We start from the raw sequence: 14132 nt of genomic DNA, 5'->3' as shown, positions 1-14132 counted from the left end.
TGTGTTTTACTACGTGGGATCCCAGCGACGTAGCCATTACACCATCTGCTGGTCCCGAAGTTTTCATGGATTTTTTAAAATTTAAGGAATTGGGGACCAGCCGTTAGCGTAATGGCTATGTCGCTGGACTCCCACGTAGTCGACCGCAGTTCGAGTCCCGGACCCGGTGGCTTAAACTCACGCTGGGCACGTGAGTATGCGTGGCCAAGATCCCGAGGAGAATGGAGGAGAAGGGATTGTGGCGTGGCCATCCCTCCTAGGGGGTGATTTCTCACTTTCTGTCTCTCTGTCTCTCTCTGTCTGGCAAGTGCACACACCCTGTAGCAAAAACCTCCAAAGGGAAAAAAAAAAAAATTAAGGAATTGGGCTAGCCAACTGGGCACAGTGGTCAAGGCAGCCAGATACCATATGGCTGACTGTTCTGTTCAAGTCCCAGACTTGGCAGCTTGAAAAACACACTGGGTGTGTGTGCGCAGGTGCCCCAAATTCCAAAGAATGAAAAAATAGGGACTGCGGCGTGGCCACCACTGCTGGGGGCGGGGTAGGGGATGATTTCTCACTTTCTCTCTGTCTCTCTCTCTCTCCTATGAGAACATGTACTGTATAGCAAAAACAAAAAATATATTTAAAAAAAAATGAAGAAATCACCAGGTCTTTCAGTGACTTTATTAAGGAGAAATTCCACAGCGCTGTTTCTAACTCGCCGCCCAGAGTCCTGCTTCTGCGCATTACTATTGATGTGTTCTTTGATAACTACTTGAGCCTGTGGCTCCATCTCCTGGTGAAAATAAACATAGCAGTTTTACTAAGAGACACTCACGCAGCATCAGTCTGTAGAGGATTCAGGTACCGTCCTTGTTCTAAATTTAATCTATAAACTTCAGAGCTGCAAAGCAACAAACAGAGTTAAAAACCTGGTAAACGAAATGAACTTTTCTTTCAGCAAATGCACATTTTAGAAAAAAATACACACATACACACGTCATTCATAAGACATCATTTCTTTTGTACATCAGACACAAAAATGTATTCTAAACCTAAAAACTATTTACCTATGTGTGAATTTGTTCATATCTAACAGTGACTTAGATAACTCACGTACCAAGAACATATCATGAAATCATTAAGTAGACTATTATTTGTACACACAGACACTTGGGCAGCCTGCATGATTTTTAAGCCACCAGGACCAGGACTGAACTACGCTGGCCACGTCAAAGGCCACCACCTTCACCACCACACCACACACCAGCCCCGAGGATAAAAATGGTTAGACCACTGGCCAGACGGTAATGTGGTGGCTGCGGTGGTTACACCTCACATGACAAACTGTTCAAGTCCTGGACCTACTGCCTTGGAAAACATGCCAGGCACACATGTGTGCATGTTCAAAATCCCAGGAGAATGGAGAAGGGATTGTGGTGTAGCCGTCTCCTCTGGGGGGTTGCTTTCTTACTTTCTCTCTCTCTCCCTGTCTCCAGCAAGTGCAGTATTACAAGCACAAAGTTTTATGAGTATCGTGAGGGACCAGGAGATGGCAAACTGGTTACGTTGCTGGACTCCCACGTAGTTGACCATGGTTCGAGTCCTGGACCTGGTGGCTTAAAACTCACGCTGGGCGCGTGTGCGTACGTGACCAAAATCCCAAGAGGAGACTGGAGGAGAAGGGACTGTGGCATGGCCATCCTCCCGTGGGAGGTGATTTCTTGCTTTCTGTCTCTCTGTCTCTCCGGCGAGGACATGGGCTCTATAGCAAAAAATCTCTGTCAAGAAAAATAAGTGATAGGGCTAAGAGCCTGCCCCTGTGAGGCTCCCTGTGTATCTCTGTGTTTAGAACTTACAGAAGTCAAGTAGGTCACTCCCAAAGCAACCTGGCAGAGACAGATTTTTTTGCTATAGGGTATGTGCACTTATCAAAGAGACAGAAAGTGAGAAATCACCCCCCAGGAGGGGTGGCCATGTCACAATCCCTTCTCCATTCTCCTCTTGGGATCTCGGGCATAAGCACACACGCACCCAGTGTAAGTTTCAAGCTGCCAGGTCTGGGACTCGAACCGCGGGGTTTACTACGTGGGAGTCCAGTGACATAACCGTTAGCCATCTGCTGGTCCCAGGTCTTATTATTCTTCAAAGCCCTCTCCCATGTCTATTTTGAACGGAAGTCCATAACTACATACATATAACCTGAATCACAAATGGTCCACACAGAAATCCAGCATGGATACTGAATAAACTTAAAGCAAAAGCTGAGAGTTTTAGGACCCAAACAGAAATCTGCAAATATGAAGAAAACTAAAACAAATATTGTGTCCCACAAATCGTGGGGACTGGGCCATACTGAGCAGGCTTACACAGGTCCCTCCATAGTTCCTGGTGTGAGCACTGTGACATGCAACAACCACTGATATTGTCAATGCTAGAAAAGACCCTCAGGCCAGCCCCAGAGCCTCCTGGTTAGGGAGCTGGATCCGACACGGCCAGCTGTGGTTCAAATCCCAGCCCAGTGGCTCGAAAATCTCTCCAGGACCAACAAACGGAGAAGGGATTGTGGTGTGCCCACACTCCATTGGGGTTCTTTCCTCCCTCTCTCTCTGCCAAGCACACATGCCCCACGGCAGTTAAAAATAAAAAGACGTTGGGGCCAGCAAGTGGTATGGTGGTTAACGTGCTGGACTCTTACATGGCTGACAGTTTGAGTCCTGGACCTGGCGGCTTGCTTTCTCACTCCTCCACCCTCCCGCCCCTATATGGCTCTCTAAGGGGAGTGCCCTGTAGCAAGTTACAATAATAATGATAAATAAAGTTAAATAATTATTTTCAAAAAAGACCTTATTAAGGGAAATAACAGGTGTTGAAGCAATACATTATAATGGTAACACTTAAAAATAAACTGCATCAATATGCAGAAAACAGGAATTTTTTTCTTATTCCTTGTTTCCTAAGGTTTATTATTCTTTTTACAATAACCATTTTTTGTGTTAAAGCAAGCTACTTAAGTAGATAAAGTGCACAGAAACTTTAAGAACTGAAGTTAGTTGTTTTACGAGATGGAAGGGAGGAAGCAGACGGAGACCGGGTCTACTACCTGGCACCGACGAAGTACAAGTCGCAGGAGGGGTAGTGGTAAGAGAAGTCTCTCCCGAACTTCGGTATTCTGGTTTTATAGTAAAACCCTGACTGTGAGTGAAATTCAATGTATCTGTCATTATGTAAGAAGACAATCTGAAAATAAAGCAAGAAAATCAGTTTGCTCACATTTCCAAGTAAAACATATTTTGTCATCTCTAAGACTGGCTGAGCAAGAACTGATCTCTGCCACCCACCCTGATCTCTGCTCCTTGTCTCAACACACGTGCACACGCATCCTCTCCCCGCTCCCACTGCCTTCCACCTGACGGCTGTGCTGCAGACTTCCCTCTCACTGAGACTAAGAGCAAACGACCTTCATTTACTAGGTGTGGGTATTTCCAAGGTGGAGCCACGCACGGTAACCTCAATGAGCAATTTCCTGCTTCATTTAGGAACATGCTAGAAAAATCCCGCAATTATCATACAGGGTTTGGTAAACCTTAATGTAAATTTAAAGTTGACCTGCTACAACATAGCTTAAAAATCGACTGGCATGGTGGTTAAGGCGCTGAACTCCCACATGGTCAACTATGGTTTGAGTACCAGACCTGTTGGCTTGAACATCATGCTGGGCATGTGTGCATGGGTGCCCAAAATCCCAAGAGGAGGGTGAAGACGGGATTGTGGCAAGGCCATCCCCGCTGAGGGGTGACTTTTCACTTTCCTTTTCTGTCTCTCTTTGTCTCTCTCCAGCAAGCACATGCACCCTCTAGCAAAAATCAACATAAGAAAGGAGAAAACCCCACAGATAGTATTTAAAGGCAAATGTATCAATATTTAAAGAGAATATAAAATGGCATGTCCCTAAACACAGGAGAAATGGCATCCACATCCACAAGGATAAACTGTGATGCAGTTTCGAGAACTAACGACATTAATATAAAACCGTGTCCACTAAGAAAACTTGTATTTTTCAAGATGACACTGGCATCACTAAATTCCTTTAAATGTAAAATGAGTGTGAAGCCAGCCTTGTAGCATGGTGGTTAAGTGCTGTGCACTAGGAGCTAGATCCCACATCAGCAACTACAGTTCAAATCCAAGCCCCGGCTTCTTGAAAAATACACTGGGCACATGTGTATTTGATGCCCAAAATCTTGATGGACTGTTGAAGTGGGGGAAGAACTGCAGCGCGGCCATGCCCCACTGGGGGAATTTTCCCCTCTCTATGGCAAGTGCACATGTACTTGGACAATGAATCAAAAAAATGCATATGGGAGACCAGCAGTTAGCATAATGGCTATGTCGCTAGACTCCCATGTAGTCGACCAAGGTTTGCGTCCCGGACCCGGTGGCTTAAAACACACACCGGGCGCGTGTGCGTGCGTGCCCAAGATCCCGAGAGGAGAATGGAGGAGAAGGGATTGCAGCATGGCTATGCCCCCTGGGAGGTGATTTCTAGTTTTCTGTCTCTCTGTCTGTCTGTCTGTCTGGCGAGTGCACGCGCCCTATAGCAAAAAAACTCTCAAAAAAAAAAGTGCATATGGACTTACTGACAATTTCACACCCTAAAAATGACCAGGACGGTTGAAAAATAAACTAATGGTACCAAGAAAAAAGGAAGAAATTTACTCTGCTGTGTTTGAAGCTATTCCGGAATGCCATCGCCACTTGTAAGGTCAAGAAAATGAAACATGGAACACCACTAACTTACATAAAAGAAAATGAAAGCAATCTGGCAAATAAACCCAGGCTAAATGTAATCATCTGAATCACAGATCTAGAGGACAGTTACAAAACGTGACTGCTACCAATTCTTAAGAACACGGATGGTGGGGCCAGCAGATGGTGTAATGGTTATGTTGCTGGACTCCCACGTAGTCTACCGCAGTTCGAGTCCTGAACCCAGTGGCTTAAAATTCACACTGGGCACATGAGATGCGTGGCCGAGATCCCGAGGGAGAATGGAGAAGGGACTGCACTGCGGCCATCTCCCCTGGGGGGTGATTTCTCACTTTCTGTCTTTCTGGCAAGCGCATGTGCCCTACAACAAAAATCTCTCTAAAAAAACCACAGACGGGCCAGCCATGGTGGTGCAGTGGTGATGCAGAGTGCCACGCTGCTGGGCTAGCGGAAGGCCCAGGGGACACCCAGGTCACACTGGGCACACGCAGGCGTGCCACCAGTCCTGGCTGGCTGTGGCCAGCAGGGAAGAGCACAGCGTGAAGGCCCTGTGGGGTGTCTTTCTGGCTTTCCCTCTCTGCTCCTGCCTGTCTCCCTTTCTCCTGAAACAAGTAAATAAACTCCAGAATACAGATAGATACGATTTCATGTCAGGTGAAACCTATTTTTGACATTACACTGGCCAAAGCCTATCTTTTTCACACACCCTGCTTTTTGATTTAGGGCATGTGCGCACACTGGAGAGAGAGAAGGAGAGAAGGAAAGAGGGGAAGAGGGAGAGAGGAGAGAGGAAGAGAGACAGCACCCCACCAGGGAGGATGGCCATACTGTAATGCCTTCTCTATTTTCCTCTTGGGATTTTTGGCACACATACACGGCAGCATGTTCTTCAAGCTGCCGGGTCTGGGACTCAAACCCCAGAGTCAGACGTGTGGGATCCGGCCACCTTTACTACCATGCCACAGGCTTGCCCTACAAATCCATTTTTAATTTACTAATTGGCACATCATAAAAGTAAATTCCACTCATTCGTTTCTTGAGTATAGTAACACAAACCAATGCTACCAAACCTACCTTTGAATAATCATCAGACAAAATTTCGAAGGTAACAACTGAAAAACAAGAAATCGTAGGAAAAATATCGTTATCAATGTTCTTAATGAACATGCAAACCTGATGCAAAGTCTACTGTAACACAGACATTACACACAAACACCACTTGTTTCCTGTTCTTATCCTAATAAATGAACAACACAGCCATGCTATATTGTCCCTAAAACGCTACCAGGAAAAATAAGAACTTTGCAATTTCTCAAAACACATCAACTAATTTTCCGGCAGAACTGAAGCAAACTCATAAAATATAATGACTTCTAAATTTCACCACTATTTTTCTGAGATATTTGAAAAAAGTACTTTTAAGACTGTTCATTATAAATTAAATGTAAGAGGTGTTACCAGCAGGCCAGCAGATGGCATAAAGGTTACAATGCTGGATCCCAGCAATTCGAGTCCCAGCCCTGGCGGCTTAAAACTCACGCCAGGTACATGTGTGTGTGCCTGCCCAAAATCATACCAGAATGGAGGAGAAGGGACTGTGGTGTGGCCACCTCCCGGGGAGGGGGGTGATTTTCACTTTCTTTCTTTCTCTGGCAAGCGCACACACCCTACAGCAAAAATCTCTCAAAAAAAAAAAAAAAAGGTGTTGGGGCCGGCAGGTGGTGTGGTGGTTAAGGGCGCTGGACTCCCACATGGCCGAGTGTGATTCGAGTCCCGGACCTGGCAGCTTGCTTTCTCTCTCTCACGCTCTCTCTGTCAGAGGGGGGTGATTTTCACTTTCTTTCTTTCTCTGGCAAGCGCACACACCCTACAGCAAAAATCTCTCAAAAAAAAAAAAAAAAGGTGTTGGGGCCGGCAGGTGGTGTGGTGGTTAAGGGCGCTGGACTCCCACATGGCCGAGTGTGATTCGAGTCCCGGACCTGGCAGCTTGCTTTCTCTCTCTCTCGCTCTCTCTGTCAAAGTTAGATACATACATACAAACATACATACATAAAGTTAATTTAAAAAAAAAGAAGTGTTACCAAAAATAAAAGAGCTAACAGTAACTTTTTACTCATTCATAGTTCACTTGCCAGACAAAAATGAAGGATGAAACCATCTCTTACTAGCGGCACAGAGATCTGCTCCTTCCAGAAACTCCCTGGGGTGGGGTGCAGTGCCCAGTGACGCCAGCACACACTGCCAGGCCCTGTTCCCTGCAGCCTGGGGACACACAAAGGCCAGGTCTGATTCCCAGCCCCACCTGAAGGCCGGGCGCAGTGGCATACGCCCGTAGCCCCGGTGACCTGGGAGGCTAAGTCAGGAAGATCACAAGCTCAGTGACGGCCGGGGCAACAGAGCAAGATGCCAAAACATAAAAAGGTGGGGGAGCCAGCAGGTGGCATGGTGGGTAGGGTGCTGGACTCCCACATGGTTGACCACGGTTTGAGCCCCGGACCTAGTAGCTTGCTTTCTCATTTTCCCTCTCTGTCTTTCTCTGATGAATTAGAAAACAGTAATAACAGTAAATTGAACAATTCTTAAAAAAAAAAAAAAAGAAAAACAAGGAGGAGGTGGACAGTGGCACAGGGGTAATACAATGCTCTTCAAGGCTGACCCATGTGGGAAGGTGCCAGATTTGTATCTGAGACCTCCCTGAACACGGGGCACGAGGACTGGCTAAAGCTGGGAGTGGACAGTGCCATGAAGACCCCCTTCGGGACCCCTGTGGGTGGTGGCACAAACACCCCCTTTGGGACCACTGTGGGTGGTGGCATGAAGACCCCAATGGGGACCCCTGTGTCCCTTGCCCACAGAAGGGAGGAAAGGCTGGGGTAAAGGAAGGAGGGAGGAAAACAAGCCGATGTGGTGGCACGCACCTACGGCTTCGGTGGGCAGGCCGAGGCAGGACAATGACTTGGTGAGGTCCCATCTTAAAGGGGTGGGGGCAGGCAGTGGCACAGTGGTGGCACACCCAGTCCTGCACAGGGAGGGTCCCTTCTGCGCACAGGGAACTCCCTCATATACCAAATGCACATGCATGTGCCCTGACCCAGGCTGGCTGAGACCATTAGGGGGATACATGTCTGTCGGTCTCTTTCTCTCCGAAGATATAAACAAACAGGCCAGTCCATGGCCTGGTGGTTACAGCTGGATCCCATGTGGCTGACTGTGCAGTTCCAGTCCTAGATGTGGTGACTTGAGAAACATGCCAGGCACATGTGCACACATGGCAAGATCCCAGAAGAAGGGAAAAGTGGAGGAAAAGAGGCTATGGCACGACTGTCCCCCCATGGAGGGCGCTTTCATGCTCTACCTCTCTGTCTCTCTCTGGTGAGCACATGTGCCATCCAGAAAATAAAAAAATTAAAAACTTAAAACAAAAGAATAACAAGCCAGGGCCAGGGGGAACCAGCAGTTAGCGTAATGGCTATGTTGCTGGACTCCCACATAGTCGACCGCGGTTTGCATCCCGGACCCGGTGGCTTAAAACTCACGCCGGGCGTGTGTGCATGCATGCCCAAGATCCTGAGAGGAGAATGGAGGAGAAGGGATTGCGGCATGGCCATCCCCCCTGGGGGGTGATTTCTCGCTTTCTGTCTCTCTGTCTGTCTCTGTCTGTCTGGCGAGCATACGTGCCCTATAGCAAAAAAAATAATAATAATAAAATAAAAAAAAAAACGAGGGCCAGAGGGTGGCACGGTGGTAAAATGCAGCACTCGGCAAAGCTGACGCACTGGGAGTGTCCGGATCACGTGGGAGGCCTCCCTGTGCATGCTGGGCCTAGGAGAGCCCAAGACCTGGGGCTGGCTGGGCGTGGAGTGGGCCCCGGCATCAGGACCCTATTGGGGATGCTCCCTCTTTCACGCTGTCTCTCTCATTCACAGAATAAACTTAAAAAAAAAAAAAAAAAGGGCTGTAGCCAGGTAGAATATGTGTATAAATTCTATCAATGTGCATACCATTAACTTCTTTTCCCTCAATCCCAAACACCAGACTGACTGACAAGAGCACGTGAAGGTTTTCCCATTTCAGGCAGAATTCCAAGACTGACTCCCTGGGCCCTTCACCCACGTGTAACCCACGCTCTTGAAAGGAGAGGCAGAAGCCGTGTCTATCTGGCAGAAGGTTTGGTCTCTATGAGCCCTTTAAAAGCAGAGTTTTCTCTGCCTGGTGGCAGAAGGCGCATTCAGAGTCGGGGCACAAGGGCACAGCTTAAAGGTGGAGGTGACCACAATGAAGAGGAACGCAGGCCATCTCGAGAAGCTGTGTCCCCAACTGACAGCAGGGCCAGCCCCAGGACCACAACCAACTGCGTCCTGCTGACAGCCTAAGTCAGTCTGCAAGCAGGTCCCTCCCCAGCGCCTCTAGGTAAGCGCCCCCTGGCGGCCAGCGAGCGGAGCCCTGAGCACAGGACCTGCATGGACTGGAGATCCACCTGACTTCAAGCTACTCAGCGGCCGCACTAAGCCACTGCATGTGCAGTAGTTTATCAGCAGAGTATAAAACCTGAATATAAAACCCATCATTTAAAACGCATTCCCATTTTCAAAAACCAGAAAAGCAGAAAAATATAAAAAGCTTTTTCATGAATTCAGATGTAGTCTCTTACCTTCTGAATCCAAACACCTTTCAAACTTCAAGGATAACTGATAGGTATCATAACATCGAACCCGAGGCTTATATGTTCCTATAACATAAATTAATGTGATATAAAACCTGAAGGCATTCTTTTCGGTGAATAACGTAGATATGCTGAGTATACATTCTTTTCAGGGATAGGCAGGATCAATCATAAGCAATAAAAGCAAAGCAATTTAAAAAGCAGCTCTTCCCAAACGTGCTGAGGGGAAAATAAGCAAAGGCAAGCCAGCTGTAGAAAGTGAAATACGAGGGAACCAGCAGTTAGCGTAATGGCTATGTCGCTGGACTCCCACGTAGTCGACCGCGGTTCGCGTCTCGGACCCGGTGGCTTAAATCTCACGCCGGGCGCATGTGCGTGCGTGCCCAAGATCCCGAGAGGAGAATGGAGGAGAAGGGATTGCGGCGTGACCATTCCCCCTGGGGGGTGATTTCTCGCTTTCTGTCTCTATGTCTCTCTCTGTCTGTCTGGCGAGCGCACGCGCCCTATAGCGAAAACCTCTCCAAAAAAAAAAAAAAGGAAGTGAAATACGAGTAAGGAGTAAACTGCGCAAATAATCTAACGGGAGTAGGTTAAAACAATGAAGTCACCTTTTCTCTATCAGAGGGGCAAAGATGAAAAAGATGGTTGCCATGGGTGTTGGCAGAAAAGGAATGCACAGCGTGTGACGGCACTGATGTGACAGTCCCCACGGGCGAGCGTGTCTGCGGCGACAGTCAGAGCAGTGGCTGCACCCCCGCCGGGGGAAAGGCGCACTCTGTATCCCAGCAGAAGTTTGGGTCACATGGGTGTGCGCACTTGCTAAAACTCATCGAGCGGAACACGTAAGATCTGTGGGCTTCATTGCATGTAAGTTTTGCCACCAAAGAAACATAAGTGGGGCCAGCACCTGGTGCGGTGGTTAAGGCACTGGACTCCCACACGGCTCGAGTCCCAGACCTGGTGGCTTGCTTTCTCACTTTCCCTCTCTCTGACGCTCCCTGGTGAGTACACGTGCCCTATAGCAAATTAAATAATAACAAATGAGATCCAATAAATAATTACTTAAAATTCGTTAAGTAAATGTTAAATACTGAGCTCTAGTTAATGACATACATGCTAAGGTACTCAGGGGTGAACTGCACTGGTATTTCCAACTGCTCTGAAACGTATCAAAAACCAAGATGGATTGATGAGTGGACAGACAGCTATATAACAAAAACCTATATAGTAAATTATTTACTGGTGCTCACTGGATAATTTTTTCAGTATTTCTGTATGTTTACTTTTTGTACAACACAATTATCAGGGTTAAAACAAAAAAGACTTCCAACCACAGCATTTCCTGTTAGGAGACATGAGAGTCGTAGCCACGAAGATGCTCACCAGTTGCTAAAATGTACTGTCCATCTTTGGACACCTTCACAGTGGTACAAACGGTCGGCATCTCAAAGTCCTGAATCAGTTCAATTCTCCTACGGACATCTACAAAGAGAGGAGAAGGAGCCACTGTGACAAATGTGCTTGTCTCCGTCATCGAGGACAGGCTGCGCCCAACAGTCACAGCGGCCACCAGCCACCACTGGGAAATACACCCCAGCCGCTGCCACCTTCAGGGTGCACCAGACAGCCTGCCCACCGAGCAGTAGGGGCTTCAGCTCACAGTTTTTCTCAGCTAAATAACACATTTTTAGATTTCAAAAAGGAAAAACTATCATTAGCTGAAAAAAAGAAAAGACAATTCCACAATAGGCTGTTCAAGGTCCAGGCTTAAGATCTGGGTGAATGGAAGACAAATGAAGACACCAGAGATAGTGTGAGAAGAGGGTGGGAAAGGACAGAGGGTCAGAAAGAGGGGTCAAAAAATTCTAGGAACTAGAAATGGAAAATTTTTGATAATAGTATGCATGATTAAGTCACTATGCAGTATATACTGGATGGGAAATCACATTTTGTATGCTGTGATGATGCTTAATCACATTTTGTATGCTGTAATGATGCTTCGGGAAAGAATGTAAATTAAGTTACAAAAAAAAGTTTTAGAAAAAAAAACTATTCAATGACTGTAGTAAGATACATAGCCCCAGCTAGGTGCTACTTTATAGGATGCCTAAAGTTAGACTTGTGTTCATGGAAATGTATATATCAACTGTGTTTGCTATGAAAATATTTAGATTAATTAAGGTCTTTAGTAATTCAATAAAATGTGGGGGGAAAACAGTATAGAAAGCAAACACAGATACCAGAGACAGTGTGGGAGGAGAGTGGGAGATGGCAGAGGGTAAGAGATAGGGAATCAAGGATGGGGGGGGGAAGCAAAACATACAGAAAACAAGAAATGGAAAATTATTTGTTGACAATAACATGTTTGTTGATGTGCTTGATTGAGACAATATACAGTGTACTCTGGATGGAAAATCTCATTTTGTATGCTGTAATGATGTACAGTGAATGAATGCAAATAAATAAATCTAAATTAAAAAAAAAAAAGATCTGGATGAAGAAGGAACAATGTAACCATTTAACCACCCCGTTACCTGATCATAGTTGAGACAAAAATCTCATATTTTTTTCTCCTAAGTATTAGGTAGTTGGGAAAGCCATGACGCTTTTTTCGGGGGGCGGGGGGCGGGGGAAGGTTTTTGCTATAGGGTGTGTATGCTTGCCAGAAAGACAGAGAGATAGAAAACAAGAAATCATCCCCCAGTGGGGATGGCCCCACCGCAATCCCTTCTCCTCCATTTCTCCCCTCCTCTTGGGCACACACGCACATGCACCCGGTGTGAGTTTAAGCCACTAGGTCTGGGACTAGAACCACAGTCGGCTACATGGGAGTCCTGCGACACAGCCATTATGCTAACTACCAGTCCCAAGTCATGATGCATTTTTGCATGGAAAAATATGTCACGACTTTCCCGATGACCTAATAGGAACAGTTTGAAGACACCAAAATTGTAAGTTTATGCAAGAAACTGCCACCCAGCTGACTTTGGCTGTAGGTGGCAACACTGGCCGCTAAAAGGACCCAGGCCAGGGAAGGATTTAGAACAATCTCCCCGGATCAAAACACCAACATTGACTCTCAGGAAAACTCGTTCGTTGGTGTAGCAGAGCAGCTGCGCCCGCGATCCACTCACTGAAAGTTAGCCCTTGACAAAAATAAGTAAGAAAACGAACAAACAAAAAATTCATCCCAAGACCAGCAAATGGCGTAACGGTTATGTGCCTGAACTCCCAAGTAGTCAACCGCAGTTCAAGTCCTGGACTGGGCGGCTTAAAATCCACGCCAGGAGCATGTGTGTTGCATGTCCAAGATCTTGAGAGGAGAATGGAGAAGAGATTGTGGTGTGATTCTAATTTCTCACTTTCTGTCTCTCTGGTGAGCACACATGCACTATAGCAAAAATCTGGCTAAAAAAACAACTCATCCCTCCCTATGAGGAAGTATGGATTCTTACTGTTGCTACAGGCTCAGGATCCCTTACCCAAAATACGTGGGACCAAGGGTATTTCAGACTGGATTTTTTCAGGTTTGGGAATATTTGCACATACAGAAGAAAACAGGTGATAGAACTAAATCTAAACACAAAACCCATTTAGGCTTTACATACGTGTCTTATACACATACCCTGAAGGTGATCCTACACAGTACTTGTGTATTGCAGCATTTTGACTGTGACATATTAAATGAGGTCAAAGGTGGAATGTTCCACTTGTAGTGTCATGACAGGGTTCAAAACCTTCAGAACCAGGCCCACTCCATGGCCAAGTACTTAAGACAGCTGAAGCCTACATGGGCAGATGTGCAGTTCGAGTCCCAGACCCTATGGCTTACTCTGCGGCTTAAGTAACATGCTGGGCACGTGTGTGTGCATGCACAAAATCCCAAAAGGAGGGAGAGATGGAGAAGCGACGGCAGCGTGACCGTGCCCACTGGGGAGTGCTTTCTCCTCTCCCACTCTCTTCTCGCTGGCAAGCGCATACAACCTCTTCCAAAAACAATTTTAAACTTTCAGATCTAGGTCATTTCAGACTTCAGACCTTTGAACTAGGGACACTCAGCATCTATCACAGCAATGTGCTTCCTGCAAAGACCATCACCCTGGCACATTCCGGTCTTCATTTATTAAGTCAAAGTAGACTCAAACCAGCCCAGTCAGAGGGCCCCATTCAATCTGGAGACACACAGTACCTTCAAGATGGGTTTGCTGAAACAGTATGGACAATTTTTCCCCTACATAATCGGAATATGTTTTGTTACACAAGAGAATACCAGAGAACCAGCAGTTGGCGTAATGGCTATGTCGCTGGACTCCCACGTAGTCGACCGTGGTTCACGTCCCGGACCTGGTGGCTTAAAACTCACGCCGGGCGCGTGTGCGTGCCCAAGATCCCGAGAGGAGAATGGAGGAGAAGGGATTGCGATGTGGCCATCCCCCCTGGGGGGTGATTTCTTGCTTTCTGTCTTTCTGTCTCTCTCTGTCTGTCTGGTGAGCGCACGCACCCTATAGCAAAAACCTCTCAAAAAAAAAACCACATGAGAATACCAGAATGGGAAAACCAAAAACTGTACTAAATCATCAATTTTCATTTTCCTTTGATCTAAAATTTTAATTTCCTAACTAAAAGCTTTTTAGTTAGGAAATTAAATCTCACTTTTTTTTTTTTTTTGAGAGGTTTTTGCTATAGGGCACATGCACTTGCCAGAAAGACAGAGAGA

At 46.5% G+C, this 14132-nt stretch overlaps 1 protein-coding gene across 2 annotated transcripts in view; it reads right to left on the bottom strand.

The window, feature by feature from the left end:
• The window catches only part of NOL10 (nucleolar protein 10), a 105242-nt gene that overhangs the window by 82381 nt on the left and 8729 nt on the right, over positions 1-14132 (bottom strand). For both annotated transcript variants that reach the window (XM_014589713.2, XM_006140824.3), the window contains exons 3-7: positions 10799-10897; positions 9404-9481; positions 5827-5864; positions 3086-3222; positions 821-886 (exon numbers count right to left, since the gene is read on the bottom strand). In XM_014589713.2, coding sequence (XP_014445199.1) covers positions 821-886; positions 3086-3222; positions 5827-5864; positions 9404-9481; positions 10799-10897 — 418 coding nt within the window. The remainder of the gene's footprint in view (positions 1-820; positions 887-3085; positions 3223-5826; positions 5865-9403; positions 9482-10798; positions 10898-14132) is intronic.

The sequence above is a fragment of the Tupaia chinensis genome, unplaced genomic scaffold, assembly GCF_000334495.1.
Source record: "Tupaia chinensis unplaced genomic scaffold, TupChi_1.0 Scaffold000045_1, whole genome shotgun sequence".
Classification (NCBI taxonomy): Eukaryota; Metazoa; Chordata; class Mammalia; order Scandentia; family Tupaiidae; genus Tupaia; species Tupaia belangeri.
The sequence above is the reverse complement of the archived record's forward strand: the minus strand, read 5'-3'. Positions and strand labels throughout refer to the sequence as shown.